This window comes from Lepisma saccharinum, chromosome 15, assembly GCF_977018435.1.
Source record: "Lepisma saccharinum chromosome 15, izLepSacc3.1, whole genome shotgun sequence".
Classification (NCBI taxonomy): domain Eukaryota; kingdom Metazoa; phylum Arthropoda; class Insecta; order Zygentoma; family Lepismatidae; genus Lepisma; species Lepisma saccharinum.
The window spans coordinates 44,444,752-44,458,924 of record NC_139243.1 but is presented as its reverse complement, the minus strand read 5'-3'; the positions used below and the strand labels follow the sequence as shown (position 1 = coordinate 44,458,924).

General features: G+C 36.0%; 1 protein-coding gene across 11 annotated transcripts in view; it reads left to right on the top strand.

Moving 5' to 3' along the window:
• The window catches only part of mub (poly(rC)-binding protein mub), a 223,741-nt gene that overhangs the window by 163,657 nt on the left and 45,911 nt on the right, over window positions 1-14,173 (top strand). For 8 of the 11 annotated variants that reach the window (XM_083136932.1, XM_083136931.1, XM_083136927.1 and 5 more), the window contains exons 5-6: window positions 3,883-4,158; window positions 9,664-9,951. In XM_083136932.1, the coding sequence (XP_082993058.1) occupies window positions 3,883-4,158; window positions 9,664-9,951 (564 nt within the window). The remainder of the gene's footprint in view (window positions 1-3,882; window positions 4,159-9,663; window positions 9,952-14,173) is intronic. The other 3 variants (XM_083136930.1, XM_083136929.1, XM_083136928.1) reach the window with 2 other exon arrangements.

Genomic DNA, 14,173 nt, shown 5'->3' with positions numbered 1-14,173 from the left:
TGCAGTCTCCTGATGTGTGTTTGATTATTACTTTTTTTTAAGCAAGTGAAAATTAATTTAAAAGGGATTTTTTTTTTTGGGGGGGGGTTGTCTGCAGAAGGCAAACTTTGATTTTACCAAAAAAATTCCGACAAGTGGGGATTTGTGTCAGTGATACATTAATTTTCCCCCACTGAAATTTAGCATCGAAGTATTTAATTATGCTACTTTTTTCCCACACTAAATCTAACTTGTTAAGTAGAATGCTGAAGGGATAGGAAGAATAGCTGAAATATAAAGATGACATTTATTGTTCTTGTGAAAAAGAAAAATTAATTATGAAAGTGGTAAATTTACATCATTATGACATAATTTTTGCAATTCTGTTTTTAATCATTCTGCCATACTCTTTTCTTTCATTGAACCAGAGAAAAACTTTTGACTTTTAACAATGTCTGAAATCATGAGGGAGTTAGTTTACAATCATACAATTTTGGTTTTGCAATATGTATCTCACATGTTGGATTGACATGTAAGAAGAACAGTATGTTGACTAAATGTAAATGGTGCTTTGTAGTAAATTTGGAAATTGCAAATAGTAAATACAGGGTGGCTACTCACCGGGACGTGAAAAATTGTAACTTTTATTAATCCAAATGAATTCATACATTTACAAATATCCCGAGGCAAGTTTTTTACAGTTTAGCTCTTATTTTTATCGAAGATGAAAAATGATGCTGCGTGGAAAATAAAACAGAATTCTCTCAATCCTTTTACTTAGTTAGTGTCCTTTGCAGAACAATCTATCTAACATAGAGAAGATTATTGCAAAACAAGATATCTTGAATTTGATTAGGTAAATTTGAGTTTGAAATCCTTGTAGAATTAACAATTTTTCGTAATTGGTATATTCCGTAACATTTGAGAGTTGTGTTTGTAGATATATTTCCAGTCTGAGTTCGTGAAATGACTCCGCACCTTTTTAATTGAATTGTTGAAATTTTTGGATACAGTGGAATCACACAAACGCTTCATATTGTTAAGATATTTATGTTTGGGGGGGGGGGGGCTGGTGAGAGGCAGTAATGCATAAGGTTGAAATAGAGAAAGCATCTGTTTGTACCCTTGAATTTTTTGAAAGTTCGCCTTGAAAACCGGGAATTATACTTGAATTTTATCATGCCTCTAGAGTGGCCACCCTGAAATAAAGACCAAAAATAGAAGATGAATAGTAACTGTATGTGTAGAAACAAATTGCAGCTGCATTTATGGTGTCACCATAATATACTCTGTAAATAGCTAAATCAATATTTCATTGCTTACAGATTCTTCAACAAGTTGACCAACCAAACATTTATTACTGGTGTTTGTGTACCCCAAATTTGCCTCTATCAGCAATAGTTTTTTTCTTTTTAATCAGTATCGACTAATTCATTCAATTTAACACAAAAATGAAAAAGTTAATGAATATTTATAATACATAAATTTGTTATTTTGGTCTTCCCAATTGGATATTTTTAACCTTAGTACACAGTGTAGTTTGAGTTTGATTTGTTGACTTCCTGTTGTGTAACTCCAGTATACAAATAGGTGTACCATTCAAGATTATTATGCCACACATATTAGAATACTACTAGATACATCTTTCAGTGTACCAAATTATATGCTTGTATGTAGCAGTGACGGACTAATTGATAGGCATTGATTGGATTTGATCGTTAACTTCCTCTAAACCTTTCATCCAAATTGAATTCTCACAAAGGAGAGGTGACCTAAACTAAGTGAACATTTGTACATACCAGCAACAGAAGATAAAAGAAGTAAAAGATTGTGATTGACTGATTATTTTGCGTCACTTTTGCCACAGAGCCTTGTTAGCCTGCAGGAATCAGTTACCCAGCTATACTGTGGGAAATTGAAGGGTAGCCAAAGCTCACGAAATTTTTCTTTTATAGTTCAGATAGTTTTCCAATATTCTGACAGTCCACATGGACAGAGACGCACATTAATATGACATCATATGAGGGTAGGTTTCTTTCTGGCTATTTTATTTTATTAGTACCATTAAAAATTATGTTCCTACAAAAAGTCTTGGCTCTACTACAATATGCTGTTATTTATAATTACAGTTCTTTCACTTCCCCTGTCTTATATTTCTAGTATGGCCAAATGCTCACTTAATGTAGGCCATGTCTTCTTTTGTGAGGATTCTATTTGAATGGAAAGCCTAAACTAAAAGACAGTAAATTATGAAATGTTACACCTAGAAATATGCAGTAATGTTTTCCCTGTTTAAAGTGAATGAAATATAAATCCTACTTAGAATTCCTTTGCAGATTATGGTACCATGAATGTTGATTGCAAAATCCATTGATGTAACAGCATGTTCTACTCTCATCATAGCTATTTAGCTTGTGTTTGCTTAGGTAGCCCCAAAAAAAAAAAATTGAGGTTTGTGCATGTGCTTTAGATTTTGCTCTTTGTCCCTATTGAATGTTTAACATTGCAGTTACGTTACTTAATATGCTTCCTAACCACAGTGAGTTAAAATTACTTTCATATATTTAGATATATCTGACATTCTTCAGAAATAAGAGATCATCTTTGCATTGATGTGTGATTTCAAATTGTAAATTCTTGTTATGATACATGCTTATAAACAAATGTGATTGAAATTTGTAAAAATAAATTCTTACTTTCATTCTTACGAGTACAGTAGATTTTTGTTAGGACATATTCACTACGTGAAATGAAATTTCGGTGCTGTTATGATAAGGAAAATGTATTACACTTGTAAGCGTTGCCAAGAGTAAGGACTACTTGCTTGTTTTCAGTTCCATATATTATCTCAATAATAGTAATTATATGTAGTGGATAAAAGGAAGGAGGGCAGAAGGGCTTAAATACCAAGGAAAAGAGGAAACACTCACCAGGCACCAGAAATACTCAAATTTTCACAGCTTTGAGCATCGTCAGGTGTGGAAAAGCAGTAAGTGAGTTGACCCCACTTACTTCTCTTCTACACCTGAAGATGTGGCTCGCAGCCACAGAAATTTTAATTTTTTCTGTGTCGGGTGATATATTCCATCATGCACTAGGAAGCAGTATGTTGGTTTAATTAAATAGAAACGATTCTTTGTGAATATTGTTGATTTACTTATATATTTTTCATTCGTATTTCTTTAGACTTGTATCCCCGATACTCCATGATCTGTAATTCTCTTACGAGATGAAAGATGTAAATTATTTTATTAAAATTAGAATTGAGCTCTTACTTATATGCAGGGGTAGAAAATTAACAGGGTGCCTGGTTACCATTCTGCCTGAAAATGTTCACCTTTTTAATTTCAGTTCTAAAGTTCTTTAAAAAATACTTTGAGGTCATGTATGAAAATTTCCATTGCCTTCTTTTAAATAATGAGCACAGTATGTGTTTTTTTAAAAATGTTTGTGTGTTTTCTGTATCACGTGTATCATTTAATCAGAATAATAAATGTGCAATTATATTGCACTGTTACTAGCCAAATTTTAAAGTCTGCAGCAATATGGTAGAGTTGGCCATATATTAGAATGTATTTCATAGTTATTCAGGCTGTTAGAAAGCTCTGGAACTTGAAATATTAATTTCTTTCAAAAACTCAGTCTATAATATTGTGATAAATAAAACTAAGTACATCCCAGAGCTAAAAGTCTGAAATTCTGAATTCATCATAGAGGTAAAAATATATTTCAAATGCTAAATTGAAGGGGCTGCACTGTTAAGGTGCACTGACACACACTGGCGACTAGCCAGTTGCTAGCTTCGCCTCCTTTTTTTTTCTCTCTCTTCACAAGCAGACACAGTAGTTTTTATGATTGACACACATAGTTTTATGAGCAGAGGTGAAGTTCATTGATTTGCAGTCTTCTTCCGCATTCCAGGATCTTCAGAATTCACCAAATGCAGGGAACGTGCCAAAGCCTCCCATCACCCTTCGCCTCATTGTACCCGCATCACAGTGTGGCTCCCTCATTGGCAAAGGAGGTTCGAAGATTAAAGAAATCCGCGAGGTGTCAGGGGCCAGCATACAGGTAGCTTCAGAGATGTTGCCAAATTCAACAGAACGGGCTGTCACAATTTCTGGGACCAGTGAAGCAATCACACAATGCATCTGCCACATCTGTTGCGTAATGCTTGAGGTACTGTTTGCACTTATTCATTTAGTACTAAGATATATGGTTTTGTAATTCTCTGTAAAGCATTTTTCCTCCTCACTAGACTAAGAATTTATATGCACTAAAAACTGCTAAAATATGCATGAAAAATTGCCATATATACCTAAAAATACAGCATGCTTCAAAATGGTTTGAACGATAACAAACTGTTCCAGGAGCGAAAAAACTTTATCAACAATTAAAGTTCTATGTAAATACGTTCAACCATATCCTCGAGTGTTGTTTGCAATGGTCGTAGTAGTTCCAAATTTCTTCACTAGGTGGCAGGGTGATAAGTTCCAAGATGGCTGCCTGTGGTGCAGAGAAAGCTTTTTGCATCCTACAGTTTCAGGTTTGTTGGTCTGTTGTTAATGTTCAGCGTGAGTTTCGTAAAGAACCACCATCCAAGAACTCCATATGTAAGTGGTATGATAAATTCAAGACAACAGGATGCATTTGCAAAGGAAAATTGTCCGGTGGACCGTTCACGTCTGAGGCAGATGTCGAGAGAGTTCGAGCTAGTTTTCAACGCAGCCCCCAAAAGTCTGCAAGGAAAGTGAGTCAAGAGCTAATAATGCCTTGAGCAACTGTTTGGCACATAGTGCGTAGGCGTTTAAAGATTTATCCCTATCGAGTGCAGTTGTTACAACATTTGACACCTAATGATCACACATCCCAAAAAGAAAATTGTGAGTCATTTCTGGAGTTATGCAGTGGTGATGATGATTTTATTGACAAACTTTGTTTCAGTGATGGGCTACGTTCCATGTGACAGGAAGAGTGAACAAGCAAAATGTTCGCATCTGAGGGACTGAGAATCCTCGTCAAATCGTTGAAGTTGTGCGTGATTCACCGAAGACTAATGTGTTTTGCACAATTTCATCTACCAAAGTGTACGGTCCTTACTTCTTTCACGAAGAAACTGCGACTGGACAATCATTCCTACATATGCTTACTACAAATTACCTTAATAACAGACTGCCAGACCGCAGGATTGGCGATCTACTCAAAATGATCAACAGTTACTATGTTGGCCACCAATATCCCCGGATTTAACCCCCTGTGATTTTTTTTCTGTGGGGACATCTAAAGGACATTGTGTACAAACCTCCTCTACCCGCAGACGTCAATGAACTGAAAGAGCACATTACTGCTGCATTGCAAACTGTTGATGCAGACATGTTAAAACGGGTCTGGGCGGAATTGGATTACCGAATTGATGTATGCAGGGTAAGAAAGGAGGCTCACATAGAACATTTGCGAGATACTGTGTTCAAAATTTTACCCAAAAAACTTGGGACAGTTTTAGGAATTACATATAAAATTTAAAGCAATTTGGACGAAAAATAAAAAAAATATAAGGAGTTGAAATCGTTCACATAATTTTGAAGCAGCCTGTATTTAGTAGAATATGCAAGAACATGAAAAGTAATTATGGAAACAATTCTATGTCTGTCCTCCAGAATATCAAGATCTGCTAAAACAACATGTAAAGTTTATCAATTTTTATTGAAGATGTTCATCAACACTACTCTCAGATTTCAACATTCAACTACATTTTTAAAAAAATATTTAAAACAAGCAATTTCACAATTTTATCTGTACACACCACTGTAAACATTGGACAGATCTCGAACATTCCATGCTGACCTGCATGACAAAATGGTTATAACATCATGCCGATGCCAGAGGTCCTTGGTTCAAATCCCAACCTGGGCATTGGTTTTCTTTGTGAATTCCCCGTCATCAATTTCATCACTCATCCTCATCGTTGTGATTAGCTGAGAGTGGCCTGGCCCTGATACAGTATGTAATATTAGATTGTTTTGTTTTTACTCAAATTTTCTGCCACATACTGCAGAAACATGTCGTACATGTTTTTATTAACAAGTATTAACACATTTATTAAGAAGAAACAATCCTGACAAATTCTTTAAAATATTCACTTTGTATTCAAAATTAAATGGTTAAATATGCAACACAAATGTGATTTCATATGCTTAAGTTTTTGTCAAAATGCATAAGAAAATCATTATTTTTTTTAAATGATGCTTTTTCAGTAAAGAAAAAGTAAATTGCTCCCCTGTGATTTGCACCACGCCATGAAGGCATATAGGGGGTGTGGGGTTAGTGCCCCACACTTTGTTGTTCACAGCCGAAGGTGGGGGTGATGTGATCAGCACCACACCCCTGGCTGCCTTTACCCCCCAGAGTTTCCTCCAGGTACCCACTTTATACAAAACTGGTGGGTGCCAGAGCCACTTGAACAGGTTGAAAAAGTCCCGGCCGCCGGCGATCGAACCTGGGTCTCGCACATGGTAGTCAGATGCCCTATCGAAAAAACATGCATTTGCATGTAAGTCCTCAGTCTAGTGACTTGGTCTCTGTAGTGTAGTGGTGCAAAGGGAGTAGACATGGTTCAGAGTAATGATGCTTCGATAAGGCATGGATTGGGATTGCTCTCACATCCATTTCATTCATTCATAATACATTCTGATTACTAATTGTGATTATCCTGTGAAATTGACATCAAGTAATAAAAACATGTATGACAATGAAATGTTTGTATCCTAGCATATATGAAAATGATGTTGCCCTATAAAAATTCACTTTTTTGCCTTAATGCATTCACTCGTAATTACAAGAGGAGCAGAATGTAACAATTCAATGAACTGAGGATATCTTTTCTATGCAAAAGTGTTAGGAACAAATAGTAGAATTAGGTTTATAAATATAATAACCAGTAGTATGTTCTTCTTACCTGTATTTAGGCAATAACATAAAAAGAAACACAGCATGCATATAAATACGAGGGGAGTTCAAAAAGTTTCCATGTTCACCTAGTTCAAGCTGTTGGAGAAAGTTGAAACTGGGCAGGAAGATTATATCTTTTCTACATAGTCACCACCCAATGTTATACATTTTCCCCACCGTTGCAACACTTGCGAATACTATCTTTGTAAAACGCTGGAGATTAGGCATTCAGCCACACCTATCTTGCTGATATAATGTCATTGTCATCTTGAAAATGTTTGCCCGCAAAAACTTCTTCATGTAAGGGAAGAGGAAGAAATCCGAAGGTGCAATATCCGGGAAATATGGAGGATACGGCAAAATATCATAGCCACACTCACGTGCTTGGACGAGAACACGATGAGATGCATGTGCAGGTGCATTGTCATTCAGGATAAGCACAGCTCTAGACAGCATTCCTCACCTGCTAATTTTAATTTTCTCACGCAATTTGGCCAGAAGGTCTGTGTAATAGTCCCCAGTAATTGTGTGGCATTTCCTGTGAGGATAACACCATATTCATACCAAAAAACAGATAACATCACCTTCTTTGCAGACACTTTGCCTTTTTAGGAGTGGGGGAATCATAATGCTTCCACTGTTTGAACTTTCTTGGCTTTCAGCAACAACACTATAGGATGGACACTTCACCATATACAGCAAATATTTTCACATGGATTGGTTTGGGATCTTTGCCTTGCAGAAAGAGGAATCGATCACGGCTCTGTATTCCAATTTGTGCATTGTCGCACCTTCATTCATTGAAACACCTGGCACGGAAACAGTAATTATTCAACTGCAGTCATATTTGGCACATAACATACATAAGGTTGTACCTATTCAACTTACACAAGCTTGTGTTCCTACGTGAATTATTTCTATATGGATATGGAAACTTTTTGACCCACCCCCCTCCCTTGTATAGCTGTTAAAAATCGATTTTGCCAGTTTACCTTTGTCAAGGTAAAATGATGTATAAGACACAGGTAATGGAAGAAGGTGAAGCAGATACGAAGAACATGTTCTGTTCAGCACGTGCTTTTAGAAGCTATGTATTTGAACAGTAAAAAGGTAAAGGTAAAGTGTTCCCCTGTGCATAGCACCACGCCATGAAGGCGTATAGGGGGTGTGGGGGTAACGCCCCACACTTTCTTGATCCGGTCGTGAGTGGGGGTGATGTGATCAGCATCACGCCCCTGACCGCCTTTACCCCCCAGGGTTTCCCCCAGGTACCCATGTTATTCGACGCTGGGTGGGCGCCGGGGCCGCTTCCACCGTTAGAAAATTTCCCGGATTTGAACAGTAATACGTTATTTTACTTAGTGTACAAATACTTATAAAAGACATAATTTTTTATCCAAAAATAGTTAAAATACAATATCTCACTTCAGCCAGTTTTACTGCTCAAACTTCTCTGGTTCTAATATACATTTACGTATAAATTTTTAAATCACTTTCACACATATATCACTGCACTACATACTGTGCATGAGATCAGTGAAAGATAACTAGATATGTAGGGGACTCTGGAAATAACTTTGTATTTTTGTGTATTTTTGATTGAGGAATTGTTAATAAGTACTCCTTCTGTCCCATAATTATTGTCCGGTACACCTTTGTTTGTTGTCTCATAATAATTGCCCGATATTCAAACTGTGACATTGGTGTATACAGAAGAACATGAAACACGGGAATGAGTCATACAACTTTATTACTCAAGGATCAGTACAAATTGTGCTTTCCATCTGCCTCTTCGTCTGTCATTCCTGTACTACCATTTTGGCATACCGGACTATAATTATGGGACAGAGGGAGTAGCAATTTTAAATACTTAAAAATGTGAGGTCAGTTTCTGTTCTATTATAGTTTTGTTGTTTTTCATGCTTTTGCACTCTTGGAGATAATGTCCTTGCAAAGTTCTAAGATGTTTCCAATTTGCCCTTACGTATATTGTGACAGTCACTTTAAAATTAAGAGTTCTAGATTTGAATCAGTTAAGCCATGAATATTTTGCTGTTAAGTGTTCTTTCATGAATATCATTGATTCATTGTTGATCTTCATTTTTGTAATATCCATGTGTGTTTGTGATTGTCCCTTCATCCATCTCATCATATCAGCATTTAAGTTCATATTTGCGATTAGCGAAAAGTGGCAGAAATTAGAAGTAAAATAAATCAAATAATTCACTCACTGATGCAATGGAGGGGTGAAATATGATAATTAAAAATATAAACACCATAATTGTGTAAGGCATCTTGATGCACATCATATAGTAATACACATACACACAAACACACACACACACTGCTCAGATCAGCCCTCAACACTGAAGATGTGATGAACTTTCCACGTGTTATTTATGTACTTGACCCTGTATTATTGTAGTTTACATGTGGAATTTGGAGATTCCAAACTACAGTGGAAGTGTAAATTTAAGGAAACTTTTATAACATTTTGCAATGTTGGGACAATCACAATTGAATGTATAATGCAGAAAAATGTAAAATCCGGGAATTTTTAATGGGTGTTCCAATGTATTCAATGGAAGATAATGGACCTCAATGAGGATCTTATTGATTTCAAACTTGTAAATAAGTTTCAGGATCGTGCTAGAAGGTAATTGAAGTTGCTTGGACATGTGCAGTTGTATTGTCTATCACATGTCTAATTAATTTTTTTTCTTTCTTATTTTTCAGTCCCCCCCTAAAGGTGCCACGATCCCTTATCGCCCCAAACCCCAAGTGGCCGGCCCCGTCATATTGGCAGGAGGACAGGCATATACCATTCAGGGTAATTATGCTGTGCCCGCCCACCCAGACGTAAGTACAGTGCCTCTCTTCCCTCCCCTCCCACCGGGGGGACCCCCGTTGGGCCTGCCCCAGTCCGCACTCTTTCCTACTGCAGCTCCCCCAGCCCCCGGGTTGGCCCATCATGACCAACTGAAGAATGGACACATTCAAGCAGCTATGCCCCACCTGGCTGATGTAAGTCTGGTCAGCACTGGCTGGAGGCTGCAGCTCCCAGGGACCCCACCCTACTAACAGTTCAGGGGCTCTGATAGGGTGGCATGAAATTTCATGGTAGGAACTTCTGTGAGCTACATGTAGGTCATATCTACATTGCACGCCAGTCTTTGTGATTCATTGTTGCCAACATTAAGCATCTTCAAAACAATAAGCTTGGTCAGGTCCCTGGTAACTGGAGCTCTTGCCTATGTAATGCTTTGGAATTTTGAGTTTTATTCTTTTACGTAACTATACAGTGTACTAATTGGCTTGCCTACCAACTGTAGTGTGCACTCAGCTTAATGTGTGTGTCATTAACTTAGGACCTAGCAGCATTGATGTCACTAATGAATAAGTATTGGTATATGTTATTATTTTTTTCGTTAAAGTTCTTTGCGCAAATGACAATTAAATTGAGCCTCTGATTGGTCTGGCACTTACGTCACCTAATCCATACCAGTACCTGTGACCAAGCATGCCTAAGTCACCTTATACGCTCCTTGAACAGAAGTTTCACAATTGGAACATTAAATTGTAACTGCATGGCTTTTATCATAAAAAGTTTTCGTTGAAATTGATTTGGACCTAAATTGTGCACCACTTTTGGTTCTTAAAAAGAGAGGGAACATGAAAACATGTTCACAATGGGGTCACTTACCAACGGGACCCCTTGGTGTCGAGGGGCATATTTTTCAATTTCACTTTTTTATAGATTGGAATTTATTACACCTGTAACTGTTCACACATGCAATTTTGTACTGTGCAACCTGCAAACTAATCTTTTGATCTGTGCAGCCCCTGTAGAAAACCTAAAAGTTTTGTTATACAGAATTACCAATGCCTTTTACCAAAATGTCAAAACCCTGATTATTTTTCTCGTTTATTTCTAATACATTATTGTGGTCTTACCATCACTCCGCTGTTTCTACATTTTTGACCACTATAATTTTCAGCTATTTAGTTTTGCTGTGTGGACATTTACAGGTTATATTATAGAAGTTAAGATAACTATGGTCTGCAATATTATTATTAATAATAATTGACTCATATTTCATCCCTGGTCAGATCTAATGACCTCCTATGTATTTTGCCTCATTCAACAGCTTACCCTTTCCAGCATTTTTACTGCAGCTCACCTTCCCTGTATCTTACGCTGCCAGAAGCAGGTCACTACAGCAGTGTGGTTTTAGGCTCGTTCGCTCTGTGTTATTGTAAGTTTGAATTTGAATTGAATACTGAGAGTGCTGTAACAGTAATGGTGAGCATTTTGGACTCTTGAGAAGAGTGTAAGATAGTCACTTTTTGGACTGTGTTTCGTACAGATATTTTGGAATGTTGATAAGTTATTTTTACTGATTATTTGGTGATCATTTGCATGAAATTTATATTACCTTAAGATTGACAATTAAATAGACCTAGCATTAAGGGTTTAATAGTGCTTTTGAAGTGAGAATAATAATTGCTTGCTAGTATTGTGTGTTGATATTATATTTTACAAGAACAATTCAACAAACAGGATAGCAAAGCAAAGCATTAATATTATTATGATTTGGCAATATAAAATGAACGATACGCTTAACCCTCCCTTGCTCGTGCCAATTTTCCTAACCAATGCTTGCGTGGCATCTCTTGACAGACTCACGCGATGACCTGCATTGAAAACATTATTTTTTGAGGATCATTGTGGTTCAGATGAACTGAAGCATGAACACAATTGTTTTTCATACCAATGTATTTATTAAAAAAAATACAAAACCTACATCTTTAATAAAAAAATACAAAACTCAAGCAATACACAACAAAAACTTAGATTTTTAGTTGGATAAAACACATTACTTGTTTTGGGCACAAATGCAACAAATATTCATTGAGTGTTCTAAAATACAAAACCAACATCCAAAGGATTATAAAGCCTTTTGCGGTACATCTGTAAGAAGACTATTTAATTTTAGCTTATGAATAAGACTATAACTACGACTTAGCCTTCTTGTTTCTAGAACTCGTGTTTAATAACAGATGTTTATGTATGATTTATGTACGTGGTGTCTGAGAGACTTTGTGCAGACAATATCACTAATAACTCCTCACCGCACAAACTTGAACTGTCGTAGTTCGTTCTGAATAATCATTTGCTCATACCAGAAAGGTACAGGGCCAGAAGTTATCATTACTGATAGACACTCTGGCATCTCGTAGACACCATGCGAGCAACGGAGGATTAAAACCAAGTTGGATTGATTTAAATCAGGTGATTTTGGGGGGGGGGGGGAGTCAGATTTAAATCACCCTAAATAAATAATTTACAGAATAATGTACATAAGGATTTTATAAATATCAGAACCCCTTTTCATGAAAGTTATGTTAATCTTGTAATCATTTAATGGTGTTTATTAGTCTCTAAGAAAGGAAAAGAAAGGAAACATGATATATGTACTGATGGAGTGAAGCTCATATGAAAGGAAATGTAATTTAATATGTAAGCTCTAAACACACTTCCAGTTCTGATTTAAAATTTAATAATTTTTATGGGTAAAAGCAGCAAACATTTTGTGTAGAAAAATATACAAAATACTAATCGTGTTAAGCCTTAAATAGTATTATTATCATTAAACTAAATAAACATGGCAGTTGAAACATTTCCATAGTAGGTTCATATATGTACAGTATCAGAAACAGAAAAATGTATATCTACATGTATTTTTTTATTTACTTTAATCAAACTGTTCAAATATTTTACAAGGCCGTTTACTAGAAAAAGCCTTTCTACAAGAAAAAAAATCTTCAATCAATTTTAAGCATTGGTTTTAAGAAATTAAAAAAATCGAGTTAAAAAAAATCCAATTTAAATAATAAAATCATCAAGTATGATTTTTTAAATAAAAATCATGATTTTTATGCACCCTGCTTAAAACTGAATTCATGGTGTAGTAACTTTACAGATCCTTGTGTGATGAATGTGAAGTGAAATCACAATATTTGAAATGTACTCTTGGAGGCAGCTTATTTCAGAGTACATCCTGTGGTCAGTTTCATTGTGATATGATCAGAGAATGAGGAAGTTACATTTTAGCTGTGCTTGCAGTGTTAATACACATAAGGATGGTTTACTTTCTTTTTGTAGATATGGTTTAGCATAGTGTGGGGCAAAAGTGGTAGGGTGGTGCCAGCACTGCTATTGACCGTAGACAATAGTGATTGGTTTTGTTTATTTCCTCTAAGTAGCACTCTTGTGGGAAGGTAAATCATGGTATCCAGTTTCCAAAAGAAGAGAATTAGAGAATAAGAAGATATATTTTTAAAAAAATCCTATTTGAAGAGTGCCTGTAATGCTCATAAAAAAACGATGTGAATAAAACATTATAAAATGTACTACTACTGTGCAAACTTTTGTTGATGATAATGAAAAATTTGGCACAAGTGGTTCAGATTCACTTTAAACTGTAGGTTCTGTCCCAATTAGCCTTCCTGTGCATAAAGTGGACTGAAAACCAAAATTCAAACTACAATAGTCATTCAAAATTCATCACAAAAGAAAGGAGGATTACACAATATGAATAAAGCCTACACTTCGATTCAATAGAAAGGTACATTTGTGTAAAAGGAAGACTTATTTTGCATTTTAAAGTATACGCATATTATCAGGTAAATGGCAGTGATGTCCCTATAATTGGCTTTGTGAACTTGCTCTAGAGCCATTATGTTTTGTTGAAATATTGACAAACACAGTATTCACAGTCACTTAAAGAATAGCCTTTTTATTTTCATTCTTATTTCAAAGTTTATGAGCTTTGCAGTTAGTGTAGGAGCAGGGGTGGCATCAGGTGGGTGCGAGGGGGGTGCTTGCACACCCCTTAATTTTCTTCCGCACCCCCTATGTTCAACTGAAAAGACTAACCCTTACAATGTCATATTACGTCATGTCATCATATTGAGCACCGAATGTTAGGTACTGAAGTGAGACTGTTTTTATTGTATGCAACATGCAAGCATTGATACTACTATGAAAGAGATGCCGATATACAAACTTTTCTACACTGGCACCAGACTCTATAAAGATTAGCGGCCATTTCTTTTTCTTTCATCAGCATTGTCGTTATGCATTTTTTCATCTCTTGTTTCTTCAAGTGGTATGTTTGTGGTTTTTTGATAATTGCCTGTAGCTTAATGTGAGTAATGTTATATACGTATATATATATATATT